We start from the raw sequence: 21,156 nt of genomic DNA on the forward strand, positions 1-21,156 counted from the left end.
AAGTTCTTCATTTGTCGGCGCGGGGGGCCAATCACCGGCCGCCTTGCTGACGACCGCCCGGAAGTTACGCGCCTGTCCCCGGGAGCCTATTCGGAGACTGGTCGTCGGCCTCATGTGTGAGGTTTTGAGGATTAGATCGTTTTGGTGTGGAAATAATCCCTGGCAGTAGCTTGGTGAGGAAAACATTTCTTAAAGTAGCGGTGGGCTGAGATGGTTCTGCGGTTTGTGTCGGTTCAGAAGCTTCTGCGGGGCTGGGAGTTGCGGACTCTTCACCGGGATGCCTTAGTGGCATGAGGCTGTGATAATGATGTGAGCTATAGAGTAATACCGTACTGAAATATGTACTGTACTTCGACTCATGATGCCTGTTCCTAATCCCTAGCATTTTGTGTGTGTTGCTCCAGGTCTCCAGTATCTGCAGAATCTCTTGTGTACAAATTATAACCATTAGTGATTGAAAAATATCCCACCTTGATTCTCCTCCAAATCTTGTAACTCCTTTCTTAAATATATCCTTTTCTGTGATTGGTATCTCTGCCAAAGGGAAACATTTTCCATAATATACCCAATTTATGCTTCTCATAGTTTTGCATAGTTCAATTTGGATCTCCTTCAGGCGTTGCTGTTCAAAGAAAACGAGCCTAGCTTATCCGATGTCTCCTCATAGCCCATAACAACATTCTGGTGATCTGGTGCAATTGCATTTTTCCCAAAGTGTGGTGATGAGAATTGCACGTGTATTCAGCTGTGGGTTAGCTAATATTTTATAAAGATTTTTTTACCATCATCCCTCTCTGCTTACATTCTGTGTCTCAGATAATGAGGACAAGAAGATGTACACCATATCTGCCTGCTGCTAACTTTGTGGATTCTTGGATTTGTACATCAAAATCCCTTTGTTCCTTGTTACATTTTAGGGTCCCAACATTCATTGTATGTATCCTGACTTTATTGGTCCTCTGAAACAGCATTGCCTTGCAGTTTTTTGGGACTAAATTCCATCTGTTATTTCTCTGTCCATTTGCTAAATTATTATAATCATAACTACCCTGTCAATCAAAAAATCTGCATTTGGTGGTAAACTTAGTAAATATAATATTTAGTAATTTCTGAAATTTAGTGGTCACACCTCCTGCATTTACATCCAACTAGTTAAGTAATTAATTTGGAGATACAGCAAGATAACCGGACCTTCTGGCCCAGCTAGCCCATGCTGCCCAATTACCCATGTGACCAATTAGCCTACTAACTTGGAATGTGAGAGGAAACCAATGCAGTCATGGGGAGTATGTATAAAGAACAGCGGCAGGAATTGAACCCGGGTCACTGGTACTGTGATAGCATTATGCTAACTGTTACGCCTCCCATATAACAAACTGTGGGGGTTCCACTATTGATCTCTATGTTAAATATATACTGCATTAGCTTTATTTGTCACACGTACAGTGAAATGCGTTGTTTTGCGTCAGCAACCAGCACATTTGAATGATTGCGCTGGGGGCAGCCCACAAGTGTTGCCATGCTACCGGCACCAACATTGCATGCTGACAACTCACTGACCCTTGCTGTGCGTCTTTGGAATGTGGAAGGAAACCGGAGCACCTGGTGTGAACCCTCACATCACAGAAAGAACGTGCGCACTCCTTATAGACAGCGGTGGGATTCGAAGCCCAATCAGTGATCGACAGCGCTGTAAAGCGATTGTGCTAATAACCATTGTGCTACTGTGCTGCCACTGCACAATTGATCACAGGTTACCAGTCACAAAAAAAAAACAACTCTCAACCATTATGCTCCCAACACCAAGCCAATTTTTACAAATTGTTCCAGGACTGCTGCCCCATTTGGCCTTGGTTATATTAGCCAGTTTTAGTTTTCCAATGTAGACAAGGGCAGATGGAGCTAGGCTGCTATTACTGAGCCTGACCTTGGTGATATTGGGTACCAATTGGACATTAGTAAATGTTACACTACTCTCTAATATTAAGCTAAGTTAATTATAAATTAAACTGATGTAATCTGACTTTAATTCCAAATGTATGTTATATTTTGAAAGACTGCTAGTTTCAGATTTTGAATTTGAAAGAAGACAAGTGAAGTTTCTCCTAGTATTCTGGCCAAATTTAGTTCTGAAACTATTAAATGGATCATTTAGTTATTTAACCCGTTGATGTTTACAGGAGATTTTTTGGTAAAATTTGGCTGCAATTCTTCCAACACTTTAATACTTTAAAAAAAATTAAATATAAATATAATAGAATATACGTTGCTTTGGGGTATCAATCTTAGGATTAGGGACTTTCATTCCAATTTCTCAGTGGCTTAATGAATATGGTTCAATTGTTTTTTTTAATTAGATGCTTGCAACTAATATTTGTTTTCAGTTAGGAATTTTTAACAGGTTGCATCAACAGCTCTTAAGTATTGAATTGACTTTATTTCTTACATCCTTCACATACATGAGTAAAAATCTGTCTAAATGTGCAATTTATAGTAACTTGTAATAAGTAGCATGTACAACAGGACAGTCGATATAGCATAGAAATACAATTATATCAGTGTGAATTAATCAGTCTGATGGCCTGGTGGAAGAAGCTGTCCTGGAGCCTGTTGGTCCTGGCTTTAATGCTGTGGTACCGTTTCCCAGATGGTAGCAGCTGGAACAGTTTGTGGTTGGGTGACTCGGGTCCCCAATGATTCTTCGTGCCCTTTTTACACATCTGTCTCTGTAAATGTCCTGAACAGTGGGAAGTTCACATCTACGGATGCGCTGGGCTGTCCGCACCACTCTCTGTGGCCTCCTGCAGTGATGCAGCCAGTCAGGATGCTCTCAATTGTGCCCCTGTAGAAAGTCCTTAAGATTTGGGGACTTGTGCCAAATTTCTTCATCTATCTGAGGTGATAGAGATGCTTTTGTGCTTTTTTCACCACACACCATACAGACCATGTGAGATCCTCGGTAATGTGTATGCCAAGGAACTTAAAACTGTTTACCCTCTCAACCCCAGATCCATTGATGTCAATGGGGGTTAGCCTGTCTCCATTCCTCCTGTAGTCCACGACCAGCTGCTGTGTTTTTGCGACATTGAGGAGAGGTTGTTCTCTTGACATCATTGTTTCAGGGTGATGACTTCCTGTCTGTAGGCTGCCTCATTATTATTTGAAATAAGGCCAATGAATGTGGTACCGTCAGCAAATTTAATTAGCACATTGGAGCTGTGGGTGGCGACACAGTCATTGGTATACAGAGAATAAAGGAGGGGCTTAGGATACAGCTCTGAGGGGCTTCTGTGTTGAGGGGCAGAAGTGAGGAAGCCCACTCTTACCACATGCCTGCGATCCCAGGATTCAGCTGCACAAGGCAGGGTGAAGGCCGAGGTCGCTGAGCTTCTTGTCGAGCCTGGAGGGAATTACGGTGTTGAATGCTGAACTGTAGTCCAAGAACAACATTCTCACGTAAGCATCCCTCTTCAGATGTGTAAGGACAGTGTGTAGAGCTGTGTCTATTGTATCATCTGTTGATCGGTTGTGTCAGTAGGTGAATTGTAGCGGGTCCAGTGTGGGTGGTAGCAAGCTGCAGATGTAGTCCTTGACCAGACTCTCAAAGCATTTACTTATTGAGCTGAGTGCGACAGGACACCAGTCATTCAGACATGTTACCTTGGTCTTTTTAGGTACAGGAACAATTTTAATACCTCATATAAATCTCACAGAATTTTCAAATCTTTAGTTTTGAATAGAATTTGAATATTTTTATTGTTGATTCCAATAAACTGGATAAGTTAACAACCCCAACATAGTATATTACTGGTTTTGTTCTAATGTATTTATCATGTACCAATCAACATTCTACCTTAAACCAAGAGAATTACTGGGTTTTTTGTAGATGCAATAAATTGTACAGTTACTAGAGACCTTGAGCAAGATGTACAAAATGCTGGAGGAACTCAGCAAGTCAGGCTGTGTCTATGGAGGGGAATAAATAGTCGACATTTCAGGCTGAGACCCTTCATCGGGAGTCTTAGTTCTTAGAAGCAGCTTTGGAAGATATAGAGTTTTATCTTTCTCCTGTCATTAATCTTTTTATACTTTTCTATTAGTTATATAATGCCGATACCAGTGGAATTTCTTTTTCTACTGATATCATTTGGAGCCATTGTTTTCAAATTCTTATCTATGTTTATATCTTGTTGTTGTATTTATCTTTGTGATGATTGCTCCAGTTAAACTGTGTGACCCTGTGAGTAAGGGAACACTTTTCTTGCATTTGTATTGATTAATTTCACAATGATCCCTTTCCTAAGAGTGACAATTCTACCTGTGTTTTGCCACCTCAGAGATTTTTAATACTGCTTAATTTGGGTGCTTGACTTCTGGCTTAAACCAAACAGTGTATGAAAATGGATACCCAGAAGGACTTGCAGCCTCCAAAGCAACAACCTATGGTCTACATTTGTGGAGGTAATCGTTTTGATTTCCATGATCACAATTGATGAACTTAATATCAACATTTTTATTTTACTACAGTAAAGATTATAGTGAGATGAAGCTGGTGTTTTTATGTACTTAATTCACCTCTGAAACTCATACTAAATCAAGAAGCTTCAAGTGGTTTAAAGGATAAATGAAAGATGCTGTATCTGTCACATTAAATGCACCTGATTCAAAATGACAGGATTTGGATACCTAGATCTCACTCTTAATATGTAATACCTTTTACTGGTACAACTTTCTTTTCCTCTTTCTTCACATGGAGTAAGCGTGTTCTGAAATGTTTTTAAGTCGTTCGGTTAGTTTTTGTTTTGAACTACTTCGTGAGAATACGGGCATAATGTAATATGGGGACCACGGACCCCTATGTTAATGGTCGGAGTCCATGGCATGAAAAAGGTTGGGAATCCCTGCTAGTATTCAGCACCAATGTCCAGAGTACCCGCAAAGATGCACCTCATCACTTGGCATTACCTACAATCTTGCCAAGTTCAGCTTGCTTTGTGTTTTTTTAAAGTTGTACATTCTGCATTCTTATCCATTAGTTTTCCTATCTTTGGTCTAGCATGCCAAAATGGGGATATCACTATTCTGGAGTAGAAGACAGGAACTTGCAGCTTTAAGTTGCCTGTCTTAACTAAAGGTTTTGGACTAATACTGAGCAGTAAAGGGATATAGGAATGGTGTGTTTGCAAAGAAGTGACATATGATTAAGTTAAATGACTGGCTTAATGATATAGAAGGTAACTAGGGATGTACTGTAGTGCAGTGAAAAGTAGGGATGCAAAGTGGCAGAGACAATTCATGATCTTATATATATCATGAATGGCTATTTCATTTTAATTTAGGTTTCCAAAATCATAGCATTAACAGGAAAAGTGTAAACTCTTGTCTTTGGTTTCAGTGGAAATGCCCCACTGAAACCAAAGACAAGAGTTTACACTTTTCCTGTTAATGCTGTGTTTTCTACTCAGTATTGCTGTTGATGACAAGTCTTGAAATGTGGCAGGGTTGTTAATAAAATGAGGTGGTACTGCTGCGGTTGATAGGTGCTACAGATACTACTTATGGAAAAAAAATGGGAGCCCATGAGGATTATAAAGAAGCTAGAAAATAACTCGAACATTAGGAGAGCCGGGGAGGATGAAAAGGAGAATGGTTGAAGAGAATCCTATCACATTCTGTACATGCATCCTCCTTCCAGATTGTTACTATATATCAGGTACAGTTGCAGGCCCAGCATCGACCCACTGTGGGCTTCCCACTAACTGCCAACCACCAAAGCGTCCATTTATCCTAACTATTGGGTTAGAATAAATCCTCTATCCATGCTAATATATTACTCCCAATCCATGCATCCTTATCTTGTGGACAAGTCCTTTTTTGCACCTGGAATTACCAGGATGTCGCCTAGATTAGAGGATATGTGCTATAGGGAGAGCTCGGATATACTTGGGATTGTTTTATCTGGAGCAGTGAGAGATCGGGGAGACCTGTTAGGGGTTTATAAGATTGAGAGAATAAAGTCAGATTCTGTTTCTTGGGGTCAAAATGTCTAATAGAGGACGTGCATTTAACCTGGTTGGGGAGGGGTGGGGGGAGTTCAAAGCTGATGTGTAGACAAGTTTCTTTTACCAGACAATGGTGGGTGCCTGGAATGTGCTGCCTGAGGTGGTGGTGCATGCAACTATGATGAAGGCACTTAACAGGTTGTTAGATACAGACACTCTCTTGCGTAGAGTATGGAGGGATACGGACATTGTGTAGGCAGAAGGGATTAGTTTATTAGGCGTTTGATCTCTAGCTTAATTAGGTACAAAATCATGGGATGAAGGGCTTCTTCCTGTGCAGAACTGTTCCATGTTCTAAAGACTACCAAAAAGATGAGGAGAGTGTAAAATTAAAAGAAAATGTAAAGACTGGTGCAAGTCCTGACAACAGTAAATGGGGGGGGAACATTGACAGAGCTACAATTGGGTGAAACGTAAAGGAAACATCAAAGGGATATCAAGAATATCACATATCCTTTCTAATTACATTATAAAAACAATAGTGATCAGGACCAAAGTGCTCCATTAAATGATAATGATATTGTAGAGAAAAGTAAATTAAGTGGTGAATTTTACTTTGATATTTATAGTAAAGAAAGAGGAGTTTAGGTGTACTGGTGAAAGCCAATTCCCATTAATATCAGAAAATTAAGACTGAATCGATGTTTCTATAAAAATAGTGATGCAAAAAATCCAATCAAATAAAGGCGCTAAATGATCAGATGATTTCCAGGCTTCAAAAGGAAATGAGTGACTGAATCTCCTAGACTATGTTGATTCAGAAACTGCTCCTTCATATTTGGAAAATGACATATGAAGGAGTGAAATTATAGGCCATTTAACCAAACATGTTGAAAAATTGCTGGATCTGGTGATAGTTTGGGACATAGAAATCAAATACTTAGAAAATATTCAGTTGATTAAGAATCACAAAAAAGGGAAGGAATGGTTGAAAAATCTTTTTGTTTCCCAGTGGGTACTAAAGTTGTGGACAGGTGGACATTGTAAGGATCACTGGAAGGTATTTGACAAAAGTTGAGGTTAATTTGGAACACTCTTTGCCTGCCAAGGGGAATTAATACTTTTGCTATAATTTTAGGTTCAGTGTTAACAGAAGCAAAGCTGTTACGGGAAATAGAGTTGGATCAGCCGTGATGTCCTTTAGTTAAAGTACGAAGTAGTTCTTGCATTCCCGTGTTCCACTGGGATCTACTTCAACAAGCTCCTACTTGGTCACTGACTTTTATAGATCTACTGGATCTAACAATTAGAACCATAGAATGTTTTCAAAGCTGCATAATCCTGTCCTGAAAAACCAAACACTCTGTGTCTGATGATACCACTGATAAGTTTTCCAAACAACTTTTCCCAGATAACTTGTGAAATCCAAGCTTAAAATTCTGGTCATTATTCCCACTATACATCCAGTAAAAGAAACCTGAATAGGTTATCCTGCACATAAATTTTTACTTCCTCCACTAATCTTCTTGTAGCAATAATTATTATGCAAGTGATTTAAAACTAACTTATTTAGACATTTGTGACTGGAGTTTAATAAATTCTAATACTTTTGTACTAATATCAATCTGTTTTGTCTTGACTATAATGCCCACAATAATATTTATTTCATAAAGCCAATCAATTCTGAAGTTCTTAGCAATGCTGGTCTGTTTAATGCTTTGTCGTGAGGGTTTATAAAACAAACTTTTTAGAATTTTTTATTATATTTTTGCAAACTGTAAAGCAGCTTTAGAGTACTTTGTTTATAGCAAATATTTCTCCTTAATACCAGAGTTTAAAATGGACACCAATATCAATGACGAAAAATGTGCCAGTGTAGACTGGCAGTAATTCTCCAGCAAATTTCCACGCCATTCCTCCAGCTACATAACCTTTATCAAAAAGTCCATGTTTCTCCCTTTAGCAGATAAATATACACAAGTAGTTAATTAGATAATGTTGACACAAATGTAATTTAGTGGTGTTAAACAATGAGATGTTGTTTACTTATTTCAGAGTGTCACACTGAAAATGAAATTAAAGCAAGAGATCCGATCCGATGCCGAGAATGTGGTTACAGAATAATGTACAAGAAGAGAACAAAGAGATGTATCCTTTAGCGTGTGGTATACAATATAATTTTAATAATGCTTAAGTGTTCTGCTCAATTTACAAAGTTAGTGTATTATTTATGATGATGCAAGCTGGACTTTTATTGTTAGAGTCACTTTTGTCCTGCAGATGATTGTACTAACATCTAAACCTAGGAATATCCAGCAGCCATTCCTGCCCTTGTGACTGCCAAGTCTCAGTAATGACCACAATGTTGTAGTTCCACATACTGACCCATGCTCTAAATTCATCATCCGTGTTCCTGGTGCTTTTCACATTAAAATAGACATATTTCAACTCATCTCACTGACTGCTATTTTGCTGTATCGACTGTGATCCTTTCTCACAGTCTCCTTACACATTACACCAACTGCCTCATCTTCTGACTTGTCACTCTGGTTCCCATCTAGACAGACCTTCCTCAGAAGAGATCCTAGTGATCCACAAATCTGAAGCCCTGCCCCCTACATCCCTTGCACCAATTGTTCATCCACGCAATCATCTGTCAAAACATACTATTACTTCACTGGAACATGGCAATCCAGAGGTGACCAACCCTGATGTTCTGCTTTGCAGCTTCCTACTCGGCTCACTATATTCTCCCTTCAGGGCCTCATCCCTTTTGCTACCTATGTTATTGGTATTAATATGTGCCACAACTTCTGACTGCCTTCCCCCTAAAAAATGCTGCCGACCTCATCTGAGATGCCTCTGGCCCTGGAACCTAGGAGGCAAATACCATGTTTTTACATCTAAAGAATCTCCTGTCTGATCCCTGAATGATTGAAACCCCTATCACCATTGTTCTCCTATTCTTCCCCCTTTTCTTCTGAGCCACAGAGCTAGACTGAGTCCCGGAACTAGATGCTGTGACTTTCCCCAGGTAGGTTATCCACCCCAACGGTATACAAAGCGGTATACTTATTATTGAGGGGAATAGGCACAGGGATATTCTTCACTAACTGCCTATAACCTTTCCCTCCTGATGTTCACCCAGCTAACTGCCTCTGCCTACTTAGGGGTCACTAACACTCTGTAGCTCCTATCAACTCTTCATTCTCCTGAATGAGCCGAAGTTCATTCAGCTCCGGTTCTCCAGCACAGTCTGTAAGGAGCTACACCTAGATGCACTTCTTGCAGATGTAGTAATCAAGGAGATTGGAGTTCTTCCAGATCTCCCACAACTTGCATAAGAAGCACACCACTGACCTGGAATCTAATCTTACTCTTCTGGATCAGCACTAATAAGGAAAGGGACAGAAACGCAACCAAGCCTGTCCTTGCTGAAGCCTTCTTGCTCTAACACTGGCCCACTCCCACAATAGCCGCTCCTCTTAAACCTAACTTTTTATTAGCTCTTGCCAGGTGCCTATTAATCCGAATAATCTCAATTCTCACAGAAAGTCCTGACAGATCCTAGTTGCTTTTTAAATCTGATGCTTTAAATATACCACTTATTTGTCACATTCATCATCACTCCCCTTCCCTACCTGATGCAACCTGCCTGTTTTTTTACACCCTCCTCTGTCAATCCATCAGTTTGATGATCTGTCTCACTACTCCCCTTCTCTTTGTACTGGCCACCTCACATCTCCAATCAATCCTAATTCAAAACATTGACAATCCCTTGCCTTGTACAGATGCTGCTCGACCTGCTGAGTTCCTCCAGCAGATTGCAGTACCTCTTGTGTCTCTCTTGCTTTCTGCTCTTCTGACCAGAGTTGATCATTTCCCTCCATTGATGATGCCTGACTGGCTGAGTTTCACCAGAATTTTATGTGTTGCTCTGGTGCGGCGTATAAGACCATATGATATAGGAGCAGAATTAGGCCATTTCGCCCAGCGGTTTTTGGTCCACCTTTCCATCATGGCTGACTCATTAACCCTCTCAACCCAATTCTCCTGCCTTCTTCCTGTAATCTTAGACACTCTGGCTAATCAAGAACCTACCAATTTCTGCTTTAAGTAGGCTCAATGACTTGGCCTCTACAGCCGTCTGTGGCAATGAATTCCACAGATTCACCACCCTCTGGCTAAATAAATTGCTCCCCTTGTCTAAATAGACATCCCTCTGTTCTGAAGCTGTGCCCTCTGGTCCTAGACCCTGATCTAGGCCTTTCAACATTCAATAGGTTTCAATGAGATGCCCTGTCATTCCTCTAAACAGCAAGTACAGACCCAGAGCCATGAAACACTCCTTGTATGCTAACCATATAACATAACAATTACAGCATGGAAACAGGCCATCTCGGCCCTTCTAATCCATGCCTTTTCATTCCCAGAGTAATAGAACATATCACAGTACATCACAGGAACAGGCTCTTTGGCCCACACTGTTATTCTAAACCAATTAAATTAGTGATCAAATGGCTAACTAAATTATTAATCACTTCCACCTACACGAATGCCCATAACTTTCTATTTTCTCACATTCATGTGCCTATCTAGACATCTTTTAAAAGTCTCTAATGTTTCTGCCACTATCACCACCCCAGGCACTGCATTCCAGACGCTCACCAATCTGTGTAAAATAACTTGCCCCTCACATCTCCCTGGAAATTACCCCCTCTTGCCTTAAGTGCATGTCCTTGGGTATTAGACATTTCAATGCTTGGGTGGAAAAAGATATTGGCTGTGTACTATATCTATGCCCCACAATCTTGTAATCCTTTCAGATTTCCCTTCAGCCTCTGCTGCTCTGGAGAAAATAACCAAATTTTGTCTAACCTCTTGAAAATGAAGCTCAGGGTTGTATATGGTGACATATGTGTACTTTGATAATTTAATTTAATTTCACTTTACCTTTACTTGTAGCCCCTGCCCTCTAATCCAGGCAACATCCTGGTAAACTTCTTCTGCACCCTCTCCAAAGTCCCTTTGCTCAACACAGTTCAGTATCTTGCCCTGAACAGTGTACTCTGTGTTTGCATTTGACCTACCAAGTTGCAACACTTACATTTGGTCGGCTTAAACTCCATCTGCCATTTTTCCGTCCATATCTGCAACTAATCTATATCCCCTTTGTATTCTTTGCCAGTCATTAACACTATCCACAACACCGCTAATCTTCATATCATCTGCAAACTTACTAACTCACCCATCTACATTTTCATCCAGGCCATTTATATACATCACAAACAGCAGAGGTCCCAGTACAGATCCCTGCAGAACATCACTAATGACAGCTAGAATAAGTCCTTTCGACCACTACCCTCGGTTTTCTACGGGTAAGCCATTTCTCAATCCAAAAAGTTAATTTACCTTGGATCCTTTGCATTGTAATCTTCTGGATGAGTTTACAATGAGGGACTTTACTAAACGCCTTATTAAAATCCACGTAGACAACATCCACAGCTGTACCTTCATCAGTCACCCTTGCCACTTCGTCAAAATCTCAATCTAGTAGGTAAAACACAACTTGCTTTGCACAATTATACCGGTTCTCCCTAATTAGGCCATGGATTTTCAAATGCTCATAAATTGTATCCCTAAGAATTCTCACCAGTAACTTCCCTATCACTGATGTGAGACTCACTGGCCTATAGTTTCCAAGATTATCCCTTGTTCCCTTCTTGAATAATGAAATAATATTAATTATGCACCAGATCTTTGGGACCTCACCTGTGGCTATAGAGCACACAAAGATACTGATGAAGGCCCCAGCAATTTCTTCTCTTGCCTCTGTAACCTGAGGTATATCTCATCAGGTCCCGGGGTCTTATCCACCTTAATACTCTTTAAGGGACCTAGTACTACCTCCTCCTTTACCTCTAAATACTCTGGCATATCAATGCTAGTCTGAAAATCCAAGTAAACAACATCGACTGACTCAGACTTTTGTCCATACTACCTGTTATTTTCAAAAGATTTGTCAGGCAAGATTTCCCCTTAAGGAAACCATGCTGACTGTGGTCCATTTTATCATGTGCCTCCAAGTACCCGAAACCTGAACCTCAATAATGGAATCCAGCATCTTCCCAACCGCTGAAGTCAGGCTAAGTGGCCTATAATTTCCTTCCTTCTGCCTCTCTCCTTTCTTAAAGAGTGGAGTGACATTTGCACTTATTTAGTCCTCTGGAACCATGCCAGAATCTAGTGATTCTTGAAAGGTCATTACTCTTGGCTCCATAATCTCTTCAACTATCACTTTTAGAACTTTGGGTTGTAGTCCATCTGGTCCAGGTGACTTGTTTACCTTCTGATCTTTCGGCTTCCCAAGCACCTTCTCCTTAGAGGTCAAATGCACTCTCTTCTGCCCAACTTTCTCAAATTTCTAGCGTACTGCTAATGTCTTCCACAGTGAAGATTGATGCACAGTACTTATTAAGTTCATCTGCCATTACTTCATCTCCGACTACTATCCAACATCATTTTTCAGTGGACCAATAACCACTCTCCTCTTTTACTCTTTATATCTGAAAGAATTTCCGGGTATCCTCTTTTATGTTATATCGAGCTTACTTTTTGTATCCCTTTTTTTTTCCTTGTGGCTTTGTTTAGTTACCTTCTGTTGGTTTTTAAGAGCTTCACAATCCTCTAACTACCCACATTTTTTGTATTATATGCTCTCTCTTTTCCTATTATGTTGTAAGTTTTCCCAAATGAAAGTTAGTTTTACCAGATTGGAATTAGATTCTTCACTTGTGGAACACTGTAGGGATACTTATAGATCATGAGTGTTAGAAAAGAAACTCGTTACTTTTTTAAAATAATAGCTTCATTATTTATACTTTTTTTTCCTTAACCTGAATATTCACAGTGGTTGTTTTTGATGCCCGATGAACTTTTTCTCTAAAGCATTTACTCCTAGTTCTTGTTTCTTTCAAAATCTAACTTCTAAATTTCAGGAGAGAAGCCTTTTAAATTTACTACATTAGAATTAAACATTTATTGTATTTCTTGAATGTTTCAAATTGTACAGTGTTTTATTTGATAAAATAAATGTGATATTGGAACAATCACTGAATAATCAACTACTCTGTACTTTTCCATTCAAGATTAAAGATTAGCTTTATTTGTCACATGTACATAGAAACAGACAGTGAAATGTGTGGATTGCTTTAACAACCAACATAGTCCATAGAGTTGCTGGGGACATTCTGCAAGTATTGCCACACTTAAGGCGCCAACATAGATAGCATACCCACAACTTACTAACCCTAACCTATATATCTTTGGGATGTGGAGGAAACCCATGCATAGCCATGATGAGAAATAGACACTGATCTTTACAGCTGCTGCTGTAAATCATTGTGCTGACCGCTGTGCTTCCATGCCACTTTTAAGTATTTCAACATAAAAATATTGCCCTTGTGTTTAGTCTCAACAATGTGCTGATGGAAAGATGTATAACCTTACTACGCATTACCGGGATAAGTTCAAGCCCACCATCCAGGCATTGCACTCTTCTCGCTACTATCATCAGCTAGGAGTTAGAAGAACCTTCAGTCCCTCACCAGCAGGTTCAGGAACAGTAATTGCCCTACAACCATCAGGCTCCTGAATCAGCATTGGTCTTATTTTTCTTTCGACACTATTCTTTTGCCTTCTCCCCATCGTCCTTTACTCCCTTACCAACCAAAAACCACATTGATATCTGCCCACAGATTCACTCCCCTTTGGTTGAATCACCATCCTCCGATCACTTTTAAAGGGACATCCCTTTATTCTGAGGCTGCGTCCTTAGATCCTAGGCTCTCCTAATAGCTTCAAGTTTATTTAATGTCATTTCCAGTTCATAAGTGTAAAGGAGAATGACTAATTGTTACTCTAGATCTGATGCAGCAGGAAAAAACTAATAAAGAACACAATAATAAAAAATACAATAAACATATAAGATAGCTTTCTACAATCAATATATGTATGTCCATAAAGTGATGTTAGGCACAGGAGTGTTTGTACATAAGATAAATGACAGGAAATAAAGTTGGTGGAGTGAAGCAAAACTTCTCCAGATCCACTGTACCCAGGTCTTCAAGTTTAATTGTCATTCAACCATTCACATTTATAGAGCTAAATGAAACATCGTTCCTCCAGGGGCCAAAGGACATAGTATGATTCAGCACATACAGTCACAAAATAACATCATCACAAGTCCCTGAGTGCCATGGACTGGAGACTGATGGTACATGGGATGTTGTCCTGGAGACATGTTACTTCAAGAAAAACTGCACAGCAATTCCTCATCTCCTGCTGGGTCAGCTGCGAACAAAGGCAAATCCACTTGTCTAATGCTGGATCAGCCACAGACGAAGGCAAATAAATCAGAGTAATGCAGTCATTCAATCCTCTTTTGACCATGAAGATTAGAAAACATCTCCATCCATACTAAAAACTTCCATAAGCTTTGATTCTTCCAAAATGCATGCTGTTATTTATCTATTTCTGCATTTTTTATTCCATATCTGTACTTTAACTTCTAACTTTATTTTGTTTATATACAATGGATTCAAATTAATGTGGCCAACGGTTAATAGGGCAGCTGCTCATTTGTGACCATTCTTAGAACAACATTCTAACAAAAACAGTAGACACAAACAAATCGAGAAAACAGCCAGGGTTCCCTTCATTTATTTGGGACACTGCAGTTTAATTGGGGCAGGCGACAGTTGCTGAACCCGTTCTGACAAGCGTCAGTCATATGCATGTTGTGTGGCCATTTGACACTACACTGCTTAGAGCAAAGAGTTTTCAAATAGCATCACGTGTGTGTGTGTTCAAAAATCAGTGATTTTTGTCACTGATAGTTGGCGATTAATAAACAAAGACAATTCAGCACTGTTTTGCCCGCTGCAGTTTCAAGCATTCAGGTTCAGAGATGTCAGAAATGGCCAGGAATGAAAACAAAATGATTTCACTGCTTTAACAAGTTAGGAACTATGAAGAATTTGGAGGTGTTGACAATCATCTTGACTGCTACAATTAAAATGAAGATTTGGAGAATGCAATCATTGAAAGCCTTGTTTGAAGGCAGTCCACTATTTGTCCCAAGTCTCTGCATCAATTTTGTTCATTTACATTCAATCAAAAGAATATCTCAGTGAACACTGAATTCCTCCATCAATAACTATTAAGAACTATTACACAGTTTTATAGTAGTCGTAGTGTTCTATTTCATTCTGTATTTCATTTAAATACATAATTTGTTGCTCAGTTAATTTTTTTAAATACCTTTTTAACTGTTTCCATGAATCTTCAGCTAATTGGGGCAGCCACTTAATCGTCCCAAATCATACCAGTCCCGATATGTCCCAATTAATTGGAAATTATGGGAGAAGCATTTCATTTATTATGGCCTACCCAGGCGGATACATAGTGACCAGGGACGGGACTTCGAGAGCAGACTCATCTATGAGTTCCTGGGAATGCCTGGAGTTGAGAAGTTGAGGTCCACGCCCAATCACCCACAGGGCGATCCCAGCCTGAGAGGTTTAATGGGTCCTTGCTAGACATGCTTGGGACCCTGGAGATCAGCAAGAAAAGCAGGTGGAGTCAACATATTGGGCATCTGGTTCGTTGTTACAACTACACGGAATGAAGCTACTGGATACTCGCCATATTATCTGATGTTTGGGTGTGAGGTTGCCCATTATTATTCTTTATAATTGTTGAATGCCATTTTATCATACATGTTGCACCTGAATAACACACCACAACAAATTCCTAATACATGTGAATGTAGATAGTGAATAAAATTTATCTTTGATATCTAGCCAGGGTCATTTTTCACAAGGTCCACCAGAATTTCCCATTCTCTTAAGCTCGAAGTATCACTCTCTGGACAGCACACTTTTTTTGTGTGGTTCACGCAATCTCACCTATACTCTGAACCTCATTGCCTGTGTAGTATGTAGATTCAATTATTTTTCATGTGAAATGTGCAAACTAACCAGAAACTGCAGGAACTGCAACAGCTACATATATTCAACTGATGTATCCAATCTAACTTTGAAAGCTATCACAAAGAGTCTTGCATTCAAAAGAGTAAGCGGCTGATACAGTATTTAAGAGTGTTATGTTTTGTAACTCCAAAACATAAAACTAATTGAAAGAAAAACACGGGGCTGGGCATAACTCATGTACGTTTTTTTTAACTTCAGTGAGGCGCACACTTATACCATAAGTATAAGCACACTTATACATTTGCCATTCACATACTTTTACAGATACCTTGTAATTAATTATTTAACCAAAGAATACTCAATCAAGCAATAGATTTACAATATTACTTAAATATCAAACACCAACAATGAGATCGTAATCTTACAGCATCATATACTTTGTTATAGCCAAACTACCTCTGGAACAGTCTTAAATGGAAGAAGAAAGACTGAGTTTAGAACCTAGGTAGCTGAAAGTAGGTCTGCCAGTGATGGAGAACAAATGAGACAAGATTTGAAAGATTGGAAAGCTGTAGTAAAGGGTGATGCTGCGGAGGGATTTGAAAGGAAGAATACCAATTTTGAGACTATTGTTTTAGGAGGGACAACATCGACATAAATTTTGGTTGACCACAATTTTATCTCCGTTGGAGAAAATGAGGCTGAGTATTGAAAAAGTGAAGTGCAAGAATGATTTGCGTGACGATTTTGGATGTACAGTATATTGATCATTTTAGAGTCAGCTGATACTGCGGAAAGTTACAATCTTGGTGCTGGCACGATGTCTGGATCAGGGTTCAGCCAGAGGTAAGAGAGGGTGGTAGGTGATATTGGATTACATCGCTGCCGGAGAGAGAATAAAATACATCGATGAAACATAATCAATGTTTGGGGTACTGGACGTACTTTCCCGTAGGGGAAGTGCTACATTTCTGAGTTTCAAATTTCGCGCCGATGACGTACTGAGGTTCTCTCCGTTTCCGCCGCGTAGGTTTCTGGGTAGAAAGGAATTAAGAGACTTTTTGGATTTTCCTTTGGGAGGTCTCGTTGTGTGAATGTGCAGGTACAAACTTTTAGATAACTGTCCATTAACTTACGTATTGTAGCTATATCCTGAAGAAAGACGCGTATTTTAAATTAAAATTAATAACTTGTTCATTTCCATCGGCGTTGGGCTTTGGGTTTCTATGGAAACGCGCCACGCGGGGCAACGCTTTTATTTTCTCTTTTAAAACTTTCGGCTTGTTTTTGATTAATGGAAGACAGTACATGAAAGAGCGTCCGATATTAAACTACAAACTTTAAAGTATGGGGATGGCTTTCAAAAAGTCGCAAATTACAATGTTTACAAGATGGCAGCTATGAAAAAAACCTCCTGTGCCTTATACACGCATGGTTTATCGTACCTGTATTTACAATATAGAATAATTCCAGCATAGGTGTTCCCGGTCCGCACATTGAGTTTGCGCTGTTTTCTTTGAAAAAGTAGACCGGTTAAAATTGGAAAAACCATTCGGTATCTCGTGTTTTCGATGCAGTAAGGTCGGGACTGTACAGTTATATCACCACATCTGTATTAAACCCATAGCGCTTCATTCACCTAATATGTAAAAATCTATTGGTCCTTGTCTTAAATATTCTGTCAGTCTTTGATATATGTTCTAAACACCGTCAGTTACTTATTATTTAGGTATTTATTTCATTCCCTTTACCTAATATGTAAACGTTTATTGATCTGTCAAATAAAACCTATTTATTCTGCCAATCTTTGATATATGTTGTAAGCACTATTACTTTGGAATTTATCTCATTCCCTTTTGAAAGCCAAAACTGAGTCTGTTTTCAGTTCAAACTGAATCTAAGATCATTGGTGTACATCTCCTCGTGTCCTTTGTTTTTTTGCTAATCACCTTAAATTTGTGTCCTTCAGCTCTTGGTCTTTCTGCCATTATTTACTGTATTCAAACACTTCATGATGTCCAATTTGTTACTCTCTCGGTCACATCTCTACCAGGGCAACCTTGGTCAATACCTGACCTGCTGAATTCCTCCAGCATTTTGTATGTGTTTCTTTGTCAGTGCTCTATCACAAATGTTCTCTTTCCATCGCATCCCCTGCTCACCACTTTAAGAACATTTTTTGAGTGTTTTTCTGTTTTGCTGAACGGTTACTGATTAGAACCATTGACTTGAACCATTTTCTCTCTCCATAGAAGCAGTCTGACATGCTGAATTTCTCCAGCACTTTTTTTTTTGGTTTTTGCTTAGGATTTCTGTGTGCCCCTTTTTTTGGATGTAATTTTGTGGTTACCTCAGTTGGTCGTTCACCATTAGCAAACTCAAGTAGAAAATTGACAGACTCCATTTGTCGAAAAGCAATTGAACAAAAGTACCTGTGCTCTTCTGGATCTTACTGCTTGTGTCTTGACTTTAATCTCTTCAGCACTGACAGCTGCTCTTTGGTACATAGAATGAAACGGATTGACAAAAGAGCTAAAAGTGACATGCAAAAAAAAGCAGTGAGTTAATATCATATGGAATATGTTGTAGTGGTGGAAGTTCCTTAAGGTTGTCATAGCTGGTGGGGGTGAGGGGGATGGTGGTAAGTGGGGATAAACTCCCACTATCTATTAAATGCTCCCAAATGCTGTGTGTCTCAAATAGCCTCTGACAATTAAGTCCAGCTCCCCTTCATGCTTCATGTGTGGCTTAGCTACTAAGCCTGGTAGGACCGTTCCTACTGACAGGAGAAGGCCAAAGCGGGTTACTGGCACCTTAAAACTAGTTGCTTTGGGTAGATGGGGCTTGTCAGCCGTGGTTGAAAGCTGATCTAGGAGAAGGAGAACCCTGATAAATCGGTGCTGCCTTGTGGCTATACCCACTCATAGGGAAGGCTTCAGGAGTAAACCCGGGGTTAAAATCTGGAGCTGGAGTCACTAAGGCAGGCCTACATTGAGATCAATGCTGACTGGCAACTTGTGCAATGCCACTGGTGCCAAACAGTGTCAGTCTCTGCCGTTCCTTTAGATTCATCGACTGCGTGGAAAGGTGGAGTCTGCTGCATGATCAACAGCTTGCTCTCCATATTGTACTAGCTTAGCTTGTGTACTGGCTTGAATATCAACTTCACCTTGCGACGTCAACAATATTCAGGAGAGAACACCCCTGCTTCGCCTTGGGGGGTTAACACAACATGGGAAGCAGCAATTACCAGTTATGGCCCACAATGTTCGATTGACGTAGCGTGTGGGTGGTGCCAGGGGTTGCTTCCGACAGTGGAGGAGATGCTTGGATCTCACTGGACAGCTACCGCCTGCCTTAAGCTGGGCAGCCCCCAGTCAAAAAGGTGCTGTGCCACCATGGCCTGCTTTCCTCATTGGGTGAATGGGGATTAGTTTCTCCATTCACTGCAGACTGAATGTACTGCACCGGGCAAGACAACACAATGAAAGAGACCAGCTCTAAAATTGGAATGTTGGATTGTTTGGATAATCATAACTGGCCTCTCTGATACCCTCCAGTATATTTGTAATGTCAGGAAGACAGCTGTAATAAACAAGGAGCTCGAAAGACTTCACGTAGACATAGCCAACCTGCAGGAGATGCATCTGGCTGACTCAGGCACATTAAAGGAGAAAGACTACTCCTTTTTCTGGCAAGGCAAGGGCCCTGATGATCCCAGAGAGCATGGAGTAGGCTTTGTGCTGAGGAACACATTGTTGAAGATGGTGAAACCAAGCAGCATTGCATCTGAGTAACTCTTACTCTTCACCTCAACATCACCAAACATCCAGTTACTCTCACCAGTGTGTACGTTCCCACGCTGTGCCCCACATGTGAGGCAAAGAGTGTGTTTTATGAGAACCTTGCAGCCACCGTAAGGAGTACCCCCAGCTAAGAACATTTTGTTCTCCTGGGTGTGTTCAGTGCCAGAGGTGGTGCAGATCATGACTTATGGACCTCCTGCCTAGGTCACAATGTAGGCAAGATGAGTGAGAGCAGACACCGATTGCTGGAGTTCTGCACCTATCATGATCTATGTATCACCAGCTCATACTTCCAGACCAAGTTTCAACACAAGGTTTCCTGGAGACACCCTCGCTCCAGACACTGGCACCAGCTAGACTTGATCCTAGTCAGGTGCTCCTCCTTCAGCTGCCTGCTTTAAACAAGTTCCTACCGTCGAACAGACTGCAGCACAGACCACATGCTGGCGTGTTTCAAGATCAGACCGCAGTCAAAGAAATTCCACCATACTAAACAAGAAGGAAACCCTTGCATTGATGTCAGCAAGATGTCTGGAGTAGTTTGCTAAGGCCTTCAAGAAAGAGTTGAGTGCCCAGCAGCCTGAAAACTCTTTCACAGAGAAATGAAACGCCATCTGCAGCACAGCCTTGGCTACATGTGGAAGGAAGACCTCCGAAAGAAGTGACTGGTCCAAAGCCAAGTCCAACAAGATATCCCCTATCACTGAAGCCAATCGTGCTGCCCCAGCTGAGTATAAGCATTCACCAACTGAAAGGAAGGATGCTAAAAGTTCGGCAGACTGCCAGGCACTGCACCAAGTACTGGATGCAGTTCAGTGAAGACATCCAGACTGCAACACCGGCCAGCAATATCGGGGGTATGTATGATGGCACTAAGAAATCCTTCGGCCCATCTCAGAGCAGGATGGGTCCCCTCAAATTCATCAATGGGGAAGTAATTACAGTCGGGGCAAACAGGTGGAGAGATGGATAGAACATTACTCTGACCTCAGCTCCAGAGTGAACACTGTCACCATCTCAGCCCCGGACTCCTGAGTGCCTGCTGACAATGGAAGAACTGGACAGCGCCAACCCCAGAGGAGCTCAGCGAGGCCATCGTCAGCTTGGCCTTAGGTAAGGCAGCAAGTAATGATGGGATTTCCCCAGGCCAGATCAAACACTGTGTGATATGTCTGATGTTGTGAGCATCACTGATACGTGGCTGAAAGAAGATTATAGCTGAGAGCTTAACATCCAAGGATACACATTGTATCGAAAGGACAGGCAAGTAGACAGAGGGAGTGGCATGGTTCTGTTGGCAAAAAATGAAATCAAGTCATTAGAAAGAGGTGAGATAGGGTTGGAAGGTGTTGAATT

At 40.6% G+C, this 21,156-nt stretch overlaps 2 protein-coding genes across 3 annotated transcripts in view; both read left to right on the forward strand.

The window, feature by feature from the left end:
- The first annotated feature begins 46 nt into the window (after nt 1-46).
- On the forward strand, nt 47-13,186 carry polr2k (RNA polymerase II, I and III subunit K). 2 transcript variants are annotated; one of them, XM_063036148.1, is made up of 4 exons: nt 47-173; nt 4,338-4,461; nt 8,058-8,150; nt 12,913-13,178. In XM_063036148.1, the coding sequence occupies exons 2-4, from the start codon at nt 4,395-4,397 to the stop codon at nt 12,933-12,935; spliced, it is 183 nt and encodes a 60-aa protein (XP_062892218.1). In that variant the 5' UTR covers nt 47-173; nt 4,338-4,394; the 3' UTR covers nt 12,936-13,178. The 2 variants fall into 2 exon arrangements, with proteins under 2 accessions (XP_062892218.1, XP_062892293.1); XM_063036223.1 differs by having other exon boundaries at nt 58-173; nt 4,392-4,461; nt 12,913-13,186.
- Nucleotides 13,187-17,024: 3,838 nt separating this feature from the next.
- LOC134350241 (sperm-associated antigen 1-like) overlaps nt 17,025-21,156 on the forward strand; it is a 143,823-nt gene continuing 139,691 nt past the window's right edge. The window contains exon 1 of the mRNA XM_063055258.1: nt 17,025-17,096. The gene's annotated coding sequence lies outside the window, so the exon portion shown is untranslated. The remainder of the gene's footprint in view (nt 17,097-21,156) is intronic.

Source organism: Mobula hypostoma, chromosome 1, assembly GCF_963921235.1.
Source record: "Mobula hypostoma chromosome 1, sMobHyp1.1, whole genome shotgun sequence".
In the NCBI taxonomy this organism is placed as follows: domain Eukaryota; kingdom Metazoa; phylum Chordata; class Chondrichthyes; order Myliobatiformes; family Myliobatidae; genus Mobula; species Mobula hypostoma.

Bases quoted from the DNA above. Each gene is read 5' to 3' on its own strand.
- polr2k (XM_063036148.1), top strand. From the start codon at position 4,395: ATGAAAATGGATACCCAGAAGGACTTGCAGCCTCCAAAGCAACAACCT. The intron at 4,462-8,057 runs GTAATCGTTTTG...TACTTATTTCAG, and splicing joins TATGGTCTACATTTGTGGAG to AGTGTCACACTGAAAATGAA. The intron at 8,151-12,912 runs GTATCCTTTAGC...GAATATTCACAG, and splicing joins CAAGAAGAGAACAAAGAGAT to TGGTTGTTTTTGATGCCCGA.